This window comes from Apiospora aurea (genome assembly GCF_038362705.1).
Source record: "Apiospora aurea strain CBS 24483 chromosome Unknown utg000001l_segment0_segment0, whole genome shotgun sequence".
NCBI lineage: Eukaryota > Fungi > Ascomycota > Sordariomycetes > Amphisphaeriales > Apiosporaceae > Apiospora > Apiospora aurea.
Genome location: NW_027117388.1, coordinates 4753697 through 4766862, shown reverse-complemented (window position 1 = coordinate 4766862; position 13166 = coordinate 4753697). Strand labels below are relative to the sequence as shown.

Sequence of the window (13166 nt, the reverse complement as noted above, 5' to 3'; positions counted from 1 at the left end):
CAGGGGGTGATGGAAGTGGATTGACAACATACATCACAACATATGTTCAGTTTCGTACTCTGGTCGACAAAAGCTAGCATGCCAACACGTTCGTTTGAATCAATAAAACAAAACTGCTTTCCACATGCAATCATTACTCATTATGTTGTTACCAATGGGATCACCATGGAACGTTACCAGTAATGCCTTGGAGTAAACGCTAAGGGGCCTGGAGTTCACGTAAGCATCATAGTCGATTCCAACATAAACGGGTGGCGGTGGAATGGGTAAAATGTAGTAGTGACATAACAGTAGATCCCAACGGACTGCCATTCAGTGGAATCACTAACTGCGATCAAACCTAGGTCTGCGGCGCCTCTGGGACGTATGAGCATGCGGATCGGCAAAATGCAAAGTATTTACGTGGCAAAGATTGCATATATAATGTGATCGATACTACGACCATCGCACTAGTTCTACTTGAAACAAAGCTACAACACGTGAGTTGTATCCCCATCAGCAACCTGTTCCCTTGGCAAGTCTTCCCTTTCTCCCTGTGGCCACTTCTTGTAGCAGTACAGAATCACCAAGGTAAACACGATCTCGAGCGCAAAGAAGGACGACGCCATCTGGTACCCGATCCTGAACCTGGGCGCCTCGCTTGAGTTATATATCAGCAGCGGGACCCAGGCCTGGAAGGTGAAGGCAGCGGTCTCGACGACGCCGATGATGATAGCGCGGTGCTCGGCCGAGTGGGAGCAGATCTCGTTGATCCAGGTGATGATGAGGGCACCCGCGCCCGTCTCGCAGAAGGTCAACAGCCAGCCCGCCATCATGGCCGCGAGGTTGTGCTCGGGGTACACGGACAGGATGATGGTGCCGATGAGCGCCACGACGCACGCGGAGATGATGACGGGCCACCGCAGGCCGAGGGCGTCACTGGTCCAGGCGTACGACAGGGTGAAGAATATCTGCAGGCCGTAGCCGGCGGTCGGGATGATGTTGATCTCCTCGGTCGTGTAGAGCTTGGTCGCCTTCAGCCATAGCTTCATGTAGGAGTAGATGCGGATACCGAGGACGTGCACGATGAAGATGGCGCAGAAGAGGTAGACGGGCCACGAGGTCAGAATCTCGCGGATGATTTCACAGGTCAGCTTCTTCATCGGCTTACGGCCGACGCGCTCCATTCGAGTAATGGCCATATCACGCTCCTTGGGCTTGAGCCAGAATGCCCGAGACGTGGTGGGCGAGTCGGGGACGGCGAAGTAGCCGTACAACGCCACCGGGACACTGATAATGCCATCGAAGATGAAAAGCCATCTCCAAGCGGCCACACCATGCTTCCCATTCATAACGCTGAAGAGCGCCGCTTGGAGGTATCCTGAGAACATCTGGGCAGCACTGGAGGAGGCCTGGAAGATACAAGCGCGCTTCCCCAGCTCGGAGGGGGTGTAGAAGTTGCCCAATAGGGTCATGATGCCAGGATAGGCCGATGCCTCGAGCAGGCCGGTGAAGAACCGCAGTGCATAGAGTGTCTCGACGTTTTTGGCTCCAGTCATGCCCATCACTATTAGACTCCACATCAACTCGAGAGAGGGAAGCCAGATGGAGGGCCGGACTTTGGTCAATATCAGCTGGGAAGGCAGCTGGCCAATGATATATCCAATGTTCCAGAAAGTGGTAAGAAAGTTGAGATCATTGCCGGTCAGGACTAAATCCTCTTTCATGCCGGAGACGTATGCATTGCTGATCTATTCGGCAAGGAGTATCAGTGAACGTGACTTGTCGATTGACATATTGGAGTCGGAGAGACACTCACGTTGTTTTGGTCGAGATACTTGACAAAATAAGAAACGCAACAGTAGCTCAAAATCCACCAGTCGATCTTGGCGATGAACTTGCGTTCTTCAGGTGTCTTGTCTAACGAGTCCCAGACGACAGACCACAACCTCTTTCTGAGAGGTACTTTGGCTGGGGGAAACTGTCACTTCAGCTTCACTATGGCCCTCGTTTGAGTCGACCTTCTGTATCATGCCGGTGCCGTCCATGATCACCTGTAAGCGAGAACGAGTCCTTACCTATTCTCATCTCCATTTTGGAAGTTCGAAACGGCATGAACAGCACGTCTATTTAAGCCATATTGCCAACCGCAGTCCCCCAACCACATAATGCACGGCAAGACAGTCGGCTCGAGTTTGCCAATAACGTGATTGCGTCGCGGGTTGATGTGATGTAAGTTAAAGTGGATAGGATGACGGCGTAGTCCAGTCAGATAGGGCCTCGATATCAGTAGCCGATTATCAAGATCTTGATGCGTCGGGCCACGCCCGACAATTGCCAGAAACAGTACATCGGACCCCGCGCCGCCGTCGGGTAAGCCTCCGACCCCCTATGCCCCTACAGGACATAAGACGTGCTCGCTGGTCATCATCATGCCTAAGAAAGCAGTATATGAAAACCGGGTTGATGTATTTCTTTTACTCTGGTCAGTTCAATAGTATATCCCCCAGCAGCAATAACAATGGTTACCGAAACAGAAGCGCGAGAAATCTACGCCTCGTCCATCCACTTCGATGGACTCAACATCTGTAACTGGTCTCGCGACATCTTCGAGGCGTGGCACAATGGCGGCATCACGGGTGTGTCGTGCACCTGTGGGCTGTGGGAGGGTCTCCGCGGCAGCCTCGCCAACGTGGTGCAGGGGAAGCGGTGGTTCGAGGAGCACAGCGACCTCATCGTGCAAGCCCACAGCGCGGCAGACATCCGTGCCGCCAAAGACGCCGGAAAGACGGCTGTGCTGCTCTCGTGGCAAAACACGGCGGGGATCGAGGACCAGCTCGACTACCTGCGCGTGTTTCGCGACCTCGGCGTCCGCAAGATGCAGCTCACGTACAACACGCAGAACTACTCGGGCGCCGGCTACACCAAGCTGAACGAGTCCGGCCTAACGGGGTTCGGGCGCGAGGTCGTCGACGAGATGGCGCGGCTGGGCATCGTGCTGGACCTGAGCCATGTCAGGCCCAAGACGAGCGAAGACGCCATCTTATACGCGCCCACGGGCAAGCCGCCGTGTTTCTCCCACGTGCTGCCCGCGGGCCTCAAGGAGCACGCGCGCAACAAATCGGACCATCTCATCAAGCTGATTGGTTCCAAGGGCGGCTTTGTCGGCTTGTCGCAGTTTGGGCCGCATATGGCCAAGGGCAACGACAGTACCGTCGACGACTACGTGGATGCGCTCGACTATGTCATCGGCCTGGTCGGCGAGGACCTCGTGGGGATCGGATCTGATGCCAGTGAGGGCCATGGAAGACCGAGCGAGTTCATGGCATGGTGCAACAAAGACAAGGGCTATGCCCGGCAGCTCACCCCGTGGGGGTCACAGAAGGTCATAAAACCGCTCGGTCCGCTGGCCGATCGTGCCGAATTGGCTTGCGCGATGGCGAGGAAGGGCTGGTCCGAGAAGAAGATGCGCAAGGTTTTGGGGTTGAACTGGCTCGCGTATCTGGAGAAGATCATTGGTTCGTAGGAGAGAATAGGGACACCAAATTCCAATTAAAATTTATTCTATGTATCGAAACACCAGGTTGTTGATTACTCGACTCTTGAAGGGACCCAAGCGGCTGCCCCCTTTTTTACGACCCAGAATAGTAGTACTTACATCTAGCCAAGAGCGCTGCAAACTCAGATCCAAATGAACGTGAAAAGGGCGAGAAGGTCGACTGGCAGTCGCTGTATAGATCACAGCTGGATAAAAAGTGGCATCGTGTACACAGGTCGACCACGATGACGCCGCCTCACAACGTTACGTTCTCGCCCGAAATAGAAATGTGGCACCTCATGGCGCCGCATTGGGCGGAAAACACCCAAGACTCACCAACGACAAATCCGTCTACGTACATGATTCACGGTGGTCTATGGGCTGCATGTTGGGACTCGCACCAAGCACTACGTCGCCGAATGAAGAAGGTTCGACGTTCGGTAAGACGACAACTGCATTCTGCCCCGGATCAGGATTGGTGGCAACTTGACAACCAGATGGAACTAAACGGGGCCTTCCTCCAAAACAGCAAAGAGCAAATGTCTTTTACGCTCTATCCCCAGAGGGACTTGGTCTGTCTTCAAATTCCCTTGGTCCAAGCTCAAGATTACGATCGATGGGACGGGAAGCGACCTTATCGTGCTATTGAGATTCCCTTCTTCCACCCTCGACACATTGCCCTTGAGTTCGACCCCTCCTGGGAACTGAATATAACGTTGCAATTAAAATACGGGTGGGACCTCTCAAGCCCGGATACGGGGCTCACAGGTATAATCAGTGACCTGCTCAGGACCCATGACGAAGATTCGCGGCTATGGTTCATTGACGATCGAATTCGACGAAATGAATGGAAGCCGGATGTAAAAAAGCCCTGGACACTTACACCCGATTGCCATGTCTTCCGTGGAAATGGCTGCAAGTTTGTCGACGTATCCTCGAGCGTCGAATATTGGGACACGGGACCTCGACAGCATCCTCAGCCAGCAGGCACTTATCCAGATGCTTATGCCCTAGTTTACGACCTCAGTAAAATGATAGAAGATTTGGAGATGGAATGGCATGCTTGGAATAACAGCCGTATGTCATACGAGGGCTCGGTAGGGAGACGATCTACGAAAGGTTGGGATCCTCGCTTGCGTCTGGGATTAATAGCTACCCAAGATAATTTCGGAAGAAACTGCATCTCGACAAGAATGCATGTCGTTTTTACGACACACCATTTGTCCATTTTAGCCACTTCGCTGATCCCTTAGCCCGCAGACGTTACGAAATCCCAGTGCGGCCCACAGCCTACATGTACCTAATCATTATTTACAGTCTTATCCTTACATTTAGTTTGGCCTAGCATCCAATTATATACAATCTATAACATTTATTGTAAGGCGAATGTAGTGTTGAAGTGCTCAGCTCGATCTTCCTCTCGACGAGCTCCTACCAAGCCAACTTGGCAACACCCAACGATGACCAATGCTGGTTTGGTGTAGATGGCTGACTGCAACGGCCGAGTGAAGTTGATTGTAAAGCTCAGAGGAGCCAGAAAAGCAACCTTCTAGAAGAATGTGATTCTAATGGTGCCTGGGATTGGTAGATTTGGGGGTTGTGACACGTCCGTGAGGGTTAGTATCTAGGGAAGGCACACTTAATCCCACTTGCCTGCATACTTAATGTGCATCATGCAATGCCGAGGTACCTAACTTACCTACTTAGGTTGAACTGAGGAAAGCTATGCATGGAAGACTGAATGCTCGTCTAGGAATTTTAGGCAGGACAGACCTCGTCTCCCTATCATTGTGTTTTCACCATCCATTTTAAGATTTATTTGCAAGCCGTCAGCAAGGACTGATTTCAAACCCCCCGGTAGCACCAGGATCGCCTGAATTCATTCAAAGTCCTTCTTCTAACTCAGATGAACCCCGTCATAGCCCTCATTCTACCGAAATAATGAAGAACATCGTTTCCTCCAGCGAGCGAAGTCAACCAATCCGATATTAGACGACGATGGAGGGCGCCTAGGCAGTCATATGCACACTCCTCCAACCTCTCCCACCAGATCGTAAGTGGCCCTACTCAGCCTTTTTGATGTAGTATATTAAGCTGACTGTTCCGCTATGTAGCTTGTAACAAGCACGCTCTCGTTAGTACGAACAACGTCGCGCCTGATCCCCTTGAAGCTGCAGTCTGGCCATTATACTGGCTCATGTCCTCAAGATCAAGAGACCAACAACAACCAACCATGGTAGATTCCCCCATCGAGTTACCCCTGGCCATCGAACTGTCACTAATAAGTGCTACTATACAGAGTAATAACAACAACAACGTACGTATTGTTCATACGCGCTGAAGAAACCCCCTTGTACAACTGTCGCTAAAGCTAGACCGACCCAACTGACAATGGATCAGCAGCCTCGCGGAGGCTACGTCAGTCATCCCCGATAAATATCTTGGCTTGGTATCCTCGAGCCTATAGGGTTGCAAATCCGGAGGATACAGCGCAGATTCTTGGGTCCAGTAAGTACCGTCGGCACTTCCTATGGCGAACGATGTGCTGTCTCAATGATCACAGGCCCAACTCCAACGCGTAAGCAACCCCTCCCAAGGGCAGAGGACCGGTCGTTCGCAGGCTACCATGGGAAACTGACCGAGTTCAGGTCCCCATAAACAAGCACAAGGTGAGTCTCCGTATTCGAACACATGAGTCATAAGCCACCAATACTGGCAGAACCACTAGGCAGAGGTGGATACTCCTCCAAGCAGTGACTTCAGACCGATAGCCACAAGCTTAACAAGAAGGCCGTAAGTCAAACTCCTCACACCTGCAATGCGTTCCTTTTGGCCCGGAACTTATCGGCAGGGATGGCGTGTTAATATACTAACATAGATCCTTTCAAGATGCCAAAGTCGGGCACCAGTCACCCCTGCCGCCCCAACTTTCTGACTACACTAACGACTCCGTATGCCATCATGATGAAAGAGGTGATAGAGAGACACGACCAGTTACATTGTCTTGTGAACGGTACGAAGCGTGGTCGCCGATACGAACGAGTCAAAATGGGAATGAAGATTTGCAATATGTCGTCCAAAACCGATCTGAAGACTAGTTATGTAATCTAGAGTTGTATGAAGAAATCGACGTTGCCCCAATGGTGTATCTGATATCCGACCCTGCAATTTCCCGACACAACGCCATTCCCATGAAAGCCTACTTGACCCTAGTGGTGTGATCCAGACGAAGGGTGAACTAGTGAACAAACACTACTGAAGCGTCAAGAGACCAGGGCGGTAAGGCAGCAAGTTGTAATCGCCATTGAAACTGGGGTCACGGCCTTGGTAGAGGAGCTGGATATTGCAAGGGTCGATGGGGAAAGTCTGGTCGGCGCTCGTGCGAACGAGCTCGCCGTGGCTGATGTCGTTGGTCCAGGTGGCGCCGCTGTTAGCCTTACCCGCGAAGGGGCTGCTCTCGGATCCGGCCTGGACCGTCCAGGTACCGCCCAGGTCGCTCGCCGTGAAGGAGCGGAAGAAGCGGCGGCCCTGCGACCCAATGGCCTCGACGATCATTAGGTAGCCCTGGCCGGGCACGCTGTACACCTGCACGGCTTCGAACAGGTTGTTTCTCGTGTCCGTCAGAATCGTCACATACTGGGAGCCGAAGCTACCGGGGAAGTTGCCGATGGGCATGCTGGCGCGGTAAATGTTGCCGTTGTCGCCGCAGAAGAAGAGGTACATGTTGGTTTCGTCGCCGATGACGGTCTGGTCGATGGCGCCCGTGTCGGACTGGATCTGGCCCTCGAACAGGGGGTTGGGCCCCTGCCAGCTGTTGGCGTCGGTCGGGTCCGACGACGTGAGATAGGAAAAGGCCGTCGGCCCCCACTGGTAGGCCATGATCCAGACGTCCTTGGGCTCGAAGTGGAACAGCGTGGGCGCCACGGTGCTCTTGCTCATGGCGGTCTGCGGCGCCGAGCCCATGGCACCGAAGTCGGAGAAGAGCCCGAAGTTCATGGAGCCCCACGCCGTCCCCGCGTCGTGCGTCGTCGCGTACACGAGGTGCTGGCCGTTGTACGGCGCGATGGTGAAGTCCTTAAGCGCGGCCCAGCCCGACTTGGGCTCGGCCAGCACGCCGCTGTCGGTCCACTTGTAGGACGAGGGGAGGGAGCATTGCTGTCCCAGAACGCCTGTCGCCGAGGCGAGGAGCGCGGTCGTTGCTTGAAATCTCATGGTGCAAGATGGTGATCCCGGAAGGCTCAGGTGGGTTCGGTGCGCCTTTGGCTTCTTGAGATTTGTACAAAACTATGAGGAGTCGATGGGATTTCATTGGGTTTACATATACTGCCAGGGCCTTGCCACTACCACGGACGTATCGACAATAGGAGGTATTCTGACCGAGCAAAACGCTCGGCAATCCCTCGAATCCATGGTTTTCCACCCACGGCACATTGAGCCAGAGGACGGAAAATTGTTCCCCAGGTGGACTTCATATCACCGTGCACACATTCTCCATAATGCGGGGGTTGCCCCTGATCCTGGGCCTAACACCCCACAACTTGCCTATATCAACCACTCTCTCCGTGGCGATCCTGGCTGGATTGATGAAAGCTGGGTTGGGGAAACGGGGGCAGCATCGCACATACATTGCACTCGCCTTGGCTCATCTGCAACGACAGGAACACGAATCATTCTTGCGTATTTTTAGGCCAAGTCCCTCGTTCAAGGCGGCCTTGCCAAGATCCGATCGGCATTGTGATGCACCTTTCGGTACGGCCGGCACAAGGATCATCACTCTTATTCAGGCGCATGTATGTATGTCCAACTGGGCTAGCCGCTCGAATGAAGAGAAGTCGCCCGGCTTTTAGGACGTGTTTACTTTTCGTCAGCCAGCTTGACTTTCTGCCGCGCACGTCCCCTTAAAGGGGCTAGAAGCATATGTCCGGTGACGGCCCCCTTTTTTTACATATCAGCCGAAAATTCAGCAGTGTGTTTACTTCGACCCTTTGGCTGAAAGTGAAAAAAAGCTGGCTGCCGTCGTCTCGTCTCTTCCTATTAACCGGCCAATCGGATCGACGAATCTCGGCTGAATGGTTCAGCCGACCTTAGGCCGGCTGATCCAGCTTTTTCTAGGGCCTTACAGGGCCTTATAGGGCGTAGAGGGCCCTGTAAAGGGTGCTGTAGAGGGTGCTGTAAAGGGTGCTGTAGAAGGTGCTGGAGGGTGCTGTAGAGTGTGGCATTGCTCGCGCTCGGTCCTCGAGCTGGCGCGCGTTGGCGTGCGTCAAAATTGGTGAGTGTGGCATTGTTCGCGCTCGGCCGTCAACGTACCGGATGAACGCTGGCCTTATTTCGACGCCAGCACGGAAGGCGCCGGTGACGTCGACGAGAGAATCAGCTGGTAAGCCGGATCGAAAAGCTGGCTCAAAATAAGCTGCTGAAGAGGTGCGTGCGCGGCAGAAAGTTAAGCTGGCTGACAAAAGTAAACACGTCCTTATTGACTTGCCCCAGCAAATAAAGACGTGTACGTTGGTCAATGGAAATCAAAATAATATAAAAGCCACGGAGAGAGTGCGTCTATCACGCTTAAAATTAAAGCAGTTATAGGGGCCTATATTCCCTAAGGGAGAGGGGGGGGCTCTTAATTAAGTTTTTTTACTAATCACTTATTTATATAAGAACGCCCCCGCGTTCGAGTATAGCTTTAATCCTATACTTTTTTTTTTCTATCGTTTTCTATCCGTTTTCCTAAATTTAATCCGTGTCCGTCTTAACACTTATTAAATTCTTCTACTTTTACTTTATTTTTTTCCACGCTATTTTCTTTATTAAACCTCACTTATCCTAATAAATTCTCTATTTCTAAGCCTCCTCCCTTTTTTTTCGTTTTCTTTATTATTTTTTTTTTTGTTAATTATATTTATTTCTATTATATTTAGATTCCTAGGTATCCTAAAAAGAATACTTAAACTATCCGGTTAATTTAATCTTATCTATAAAAATTTAACGTATATCCTTTAGGATTATTTTAAGAAGCGTTATTAAGTCCTTTTAACTAATCTTTATCTCCGCCGGGGATAGTCTAAGCAGCGTCCTCTTAATTTCCTTATTTATCTCTATATTCGTTAAGAATAATCGGGGTAATATTCTCTTAATTTCCGGATTTATCTCTACGTATATTAGGAACGATTATGGCAGCGTTCTCTTAGCTTCCTAATTTATCTCTATATACATTAAAAACGGTCGGGGTAGCGTTTTCTTTTATTATACCCCCGGCTTAGTTAATTATAGGTGCCCTTTTAAAGATATTAAAAGTCTCTATTATTATCGTAGTACTATATCCTCCTTTATATTTAATGACGAGAGTGTTTCCGAAAGTATTAAGATACTTAATCGTTAAGTCGGTTCCTTATAATAATGTATATCCCGATATTTAGACGTCTTGGGGCTTAACCGCGTTTTTTTCTAAGGCTTCTTAGGTAAGGTCCTAGATTTTCTGCTTTTTATTAAGTTTTAAGCTCGGCTCTTCCTAGTTATTATTACGACCTTTTTTACCGTTCTTATCTCGTCCTATACTTTCCCTAATAGTAATCGTCGATCCCTTTTTTAGTATATATATTATAGGGTCCTTTGCTTTATAAGTTAACTTTACTCTAAAAAATCTGAATTCGTATTCTTTTATCTTTCGTTTTAAGGCTTATATCTTATTTCTAAGTTTTATTATTTTAGGGTTCTTAATTCTATTTTCGGGTGTAATGTTAGGATTTTCTTAATTAATATTAAAAAGATTCTCTAAGGCTTAAGCGGAAATCTTAAATCCTCTTACCTTTTCCCTTTTAACCTCCTAGATAAGGTTTAAGTTATTAGGATTAAACGGGGAAGTTTTAAGAATACGGTCCTATTATTTCTTTTATTATCGACCTCCTTTACTAGTTAGTTTTTTAAAAGGGATAAGCTTTAAATCCTACCGAGTATAATTTAAAGGGAATGCTTACTTAAATTTAATACCTAGTTCTATAAACCTCTTCTTTTAATATAATAGGATCCTACGTTTTATAGGAGGAACTAAGAGATATAAGAGTCCGGTACGTCGTAAAAGCTCTTTTAGTTTTTAAGGGAGGTATCCCTTACCCTTATATAAGTCCCCGATAATCCAGTTAATCTCTAAGGCGGCGATGTTCGGTAGATTACTATATATATATATATTATCTTTTTATTTATATATAAAGGTTTAATTAAAAGTTTTTTAAAGAGCTTTCCGGGCGTTAATATAAGGTATTATATTAGAAATTAGTTCGTTTATAAAGTATTTTAACGCTTCTTATAAAATGTTTAATAAAGGTGTAATGCTTAGGGGTAAGGTAATATTAAGGTTATTTTTTTAATATTTATCGTTTTTTCCTTATAATATTCTTAGGCCTTCCCCTTTAATTTCTCCGATTTATACTTTTTACTTTATTATTTCCCGGATATTCCTTTAAATTCTCGGTTCTAAAGGAAGGTAGAGTAGGTAGTGAGTTTAGCTAGTTTCTTTTTATAATTTTTTATTAACCTCTTTATTTCCACCGGTCCGGTATTTTTATTATATCCGTAATCGAAGTATAAGTTAAGAAAGTCTTTAAAGTTTCCTTCATCGATTAGCTCCCTTTTTAATTACCGGTCTTTATAGGTTTTATAGTGACTAATATTTTTCTTTTCTATTAAAGGAGTTTATTAAGATAGTCTAGGAATATTATCCCTATTATTATCTTTATTATTTAAATCTCCTTTACGTAGTTTCTTAGTTTAAGCGGTCCTTTTAATAGATTCGAACGAGCGACCTTTATTAATTTTATCGTTTCCTAAGACATTATTATTATCTATAAAGCCTAACTTCTTAATATCTCGTGCGAATAAGACTTATAAGGGACTAGGGGCGGAAGTCTACGGAGCGCGACCTTAGGCGTTCTATAATTTAACGGCCGAGGTTTCTTAAAGTTAACTAGATTATCCGTTATCGCTAAGCTATTAATCTTAAGTTAATTTAAATTATTTTAATTTCCGTCCGGAAATTATAAGGTTATTAAGTTTACCGATTCCGGTTATATAGGGATTAAATTCGGAGTTTTTAAAAGGGTATTTTTCTCTTTAATATATTATTATAATTCCGCTTTTATATACTCTTAGGTTTATTTTATTTAGTAGATAAACTCCGTCGATTTATCTCCGGATCGATTCGGAAAAGTTTTATACTAATAACAACGTTCTTTTTTTTACCGTTATTATCTTAGGGACTTTATAGGGTTTATAAAAGAAAATCTCGGTTTTTCCTACGTTCTCCTCTTCTTATCCGGGCGCGGCTATAAATAGATAGAAAGTTCCCTTAGGGTATAGCTTTTTTCTTATTCCCTTTAGGTTATAAGTAATTAAGTTTTAAAAGCCTCGGGCCTCGTTAAGTGCCTACTTCTTTAATTCCTCTCGGAGTATAAACGCTATTTTAGTCTCCGGGATTATCCTACGCGCGCTTTTAACTATAAGGTCGTTATCCCCGGATATAAGGGTAATTAGTATTTCCTTCTTTTATATAGTAAAGCTTTTTTTAGTTTATTACGTTTTAAATTATAATAGCCGGAGGTATAACGTTTAATTAAGAGGTTTAGTTTATTCCTAACTTTTTTTATTTAGTTATAAATTCTAAGTTTAACCTATCCTCTTCGCCTAAGGATACTCCCGAATTTCCTATATTATTCGAGGAATTTCCGTTCCTAAACAAGGTAGTATATTAATATACTTAGGATAACCTATTTTAAGTTTAAACTAGCGTTATATTAATTACTATTTACGCTTTAAGCGTCGTGGGTTATTCTAAGGGTCGAGGTTAAAGGGATATAAAGTTTTTAATTTCGAAAAAAGTAAAAGTACACCTTTTTTTTAAGTATAAGAGTAGTTATTATAAGGTATAATAATATAATATTAAGATTAAAAAACGTAAACTTATAAACTTATTCATGTAAAAGTAGTTAATATAGAATATAATACCTAGCCGGTATCGTGACTATAGAAAAGTATTTATACCACTTAAAATACTAAAAAGAAAAATCCGGGTGTAACGTTTTTTAAAGGGAATACTCTTTCTATATACACCTTATAATTAAGATCGAGAAACGTAAGGTAAAAGTATAAGTAAAGGTTAATATCCTTAAATAAGAGATTTAAGGATTAAGGTAAGATTTAAAAATTAAATTCTAGCTATATTCCTTTTATACCCGCTTAAAATTAAGTATACGATCCCGAAATACTTAGCTAAATACCTTAGATAAAGTCCCTTAATTCGAAGGCATATCGCGCATAACCTTTTAATATTTAAACTAAGGTTCGTAATTAAAGGGTATAAGATTACGGAGACGAAAGGTAGCGATTATAAGGTTATAGATTATTATTAAAGGTTTATAGGATTAAGATTATAGGGGGAAATTAAGCTTATTTTTTTTTCTTAATATAATTATTTATAAAGGGAAAGAGCGGTTTATTACTAGTAATTAAATATAATTATACTACTATTAAATAGTATTAGTTTCTTTACTTTTAATATATATATTTATTTCTTCTAAGAACTTCTTTTAAGCTTAAGGTATTATTAACGCCGTTTTAAACGAGCGGTTTAACGGGGACGTTTTAAGTCCTATTTAAACGG

General features: G+C 45.9%; 3 protein-coding genes across 3 annotated transcripts; 1 reads left to right on the top strand and 2 right to left on the bottom strand.

Moving 5' to 3' along the window:
• Window positions 1-470: 470 nt before the first annotated feature.
• On the bottom strand, window positions 471-2073 carry PG986_001455 (uncharacterized protein; the record flags this gene model as incomplete). Its single annotated transcript, XM_066837677.1, has 3 exons — window positions 471-1730; window positions 1799-1950; window positions 2058-2073. The coding sequence occupies 3 exons, from the start codon at window positions 2071-2073 to the stop codon at window positions 471-473; spliced, it is 1428 nt and encodes a 475-aa protein (XP_066706570.1).
• Window positions 2074-2500: 427 nt separating this feature from the next.
• PG986_001454 (uncharacterized protein) lies at window positions 2501-3505 on the top strand (the record flags this gene model as incomplete). Its single annotated transcript, XM_066837676.1, has 1 exon — window positions 2501-3505. The coding sequence occupies one exon, from the start codon at window positions 2501-2503 to the stop codon at window positions 3503-3505; it is 1005 nt and encodes a 334-aa protein (XP_066706569.1).
• Window positions 3506-6769: 3264 nt separating this feature from the next.
• Window positions 6770-7729, bottom strand: PG986_001453 (uncharacterized protein; the record flags this gene model as incomplete). The annotated part of the gene is made up of 1 exon (XM_066837675.1): window positions 6770-7729. The coding sequence occupies one exon, from the start codon at window positions 7727-7729 to the stop codon at window positions 6770-6772; it is 960 nt and encodes a 319-aa protein (XP_066706568.1).
• Window positions 7730-13166: the final 5437 nt, after the last annotated feature.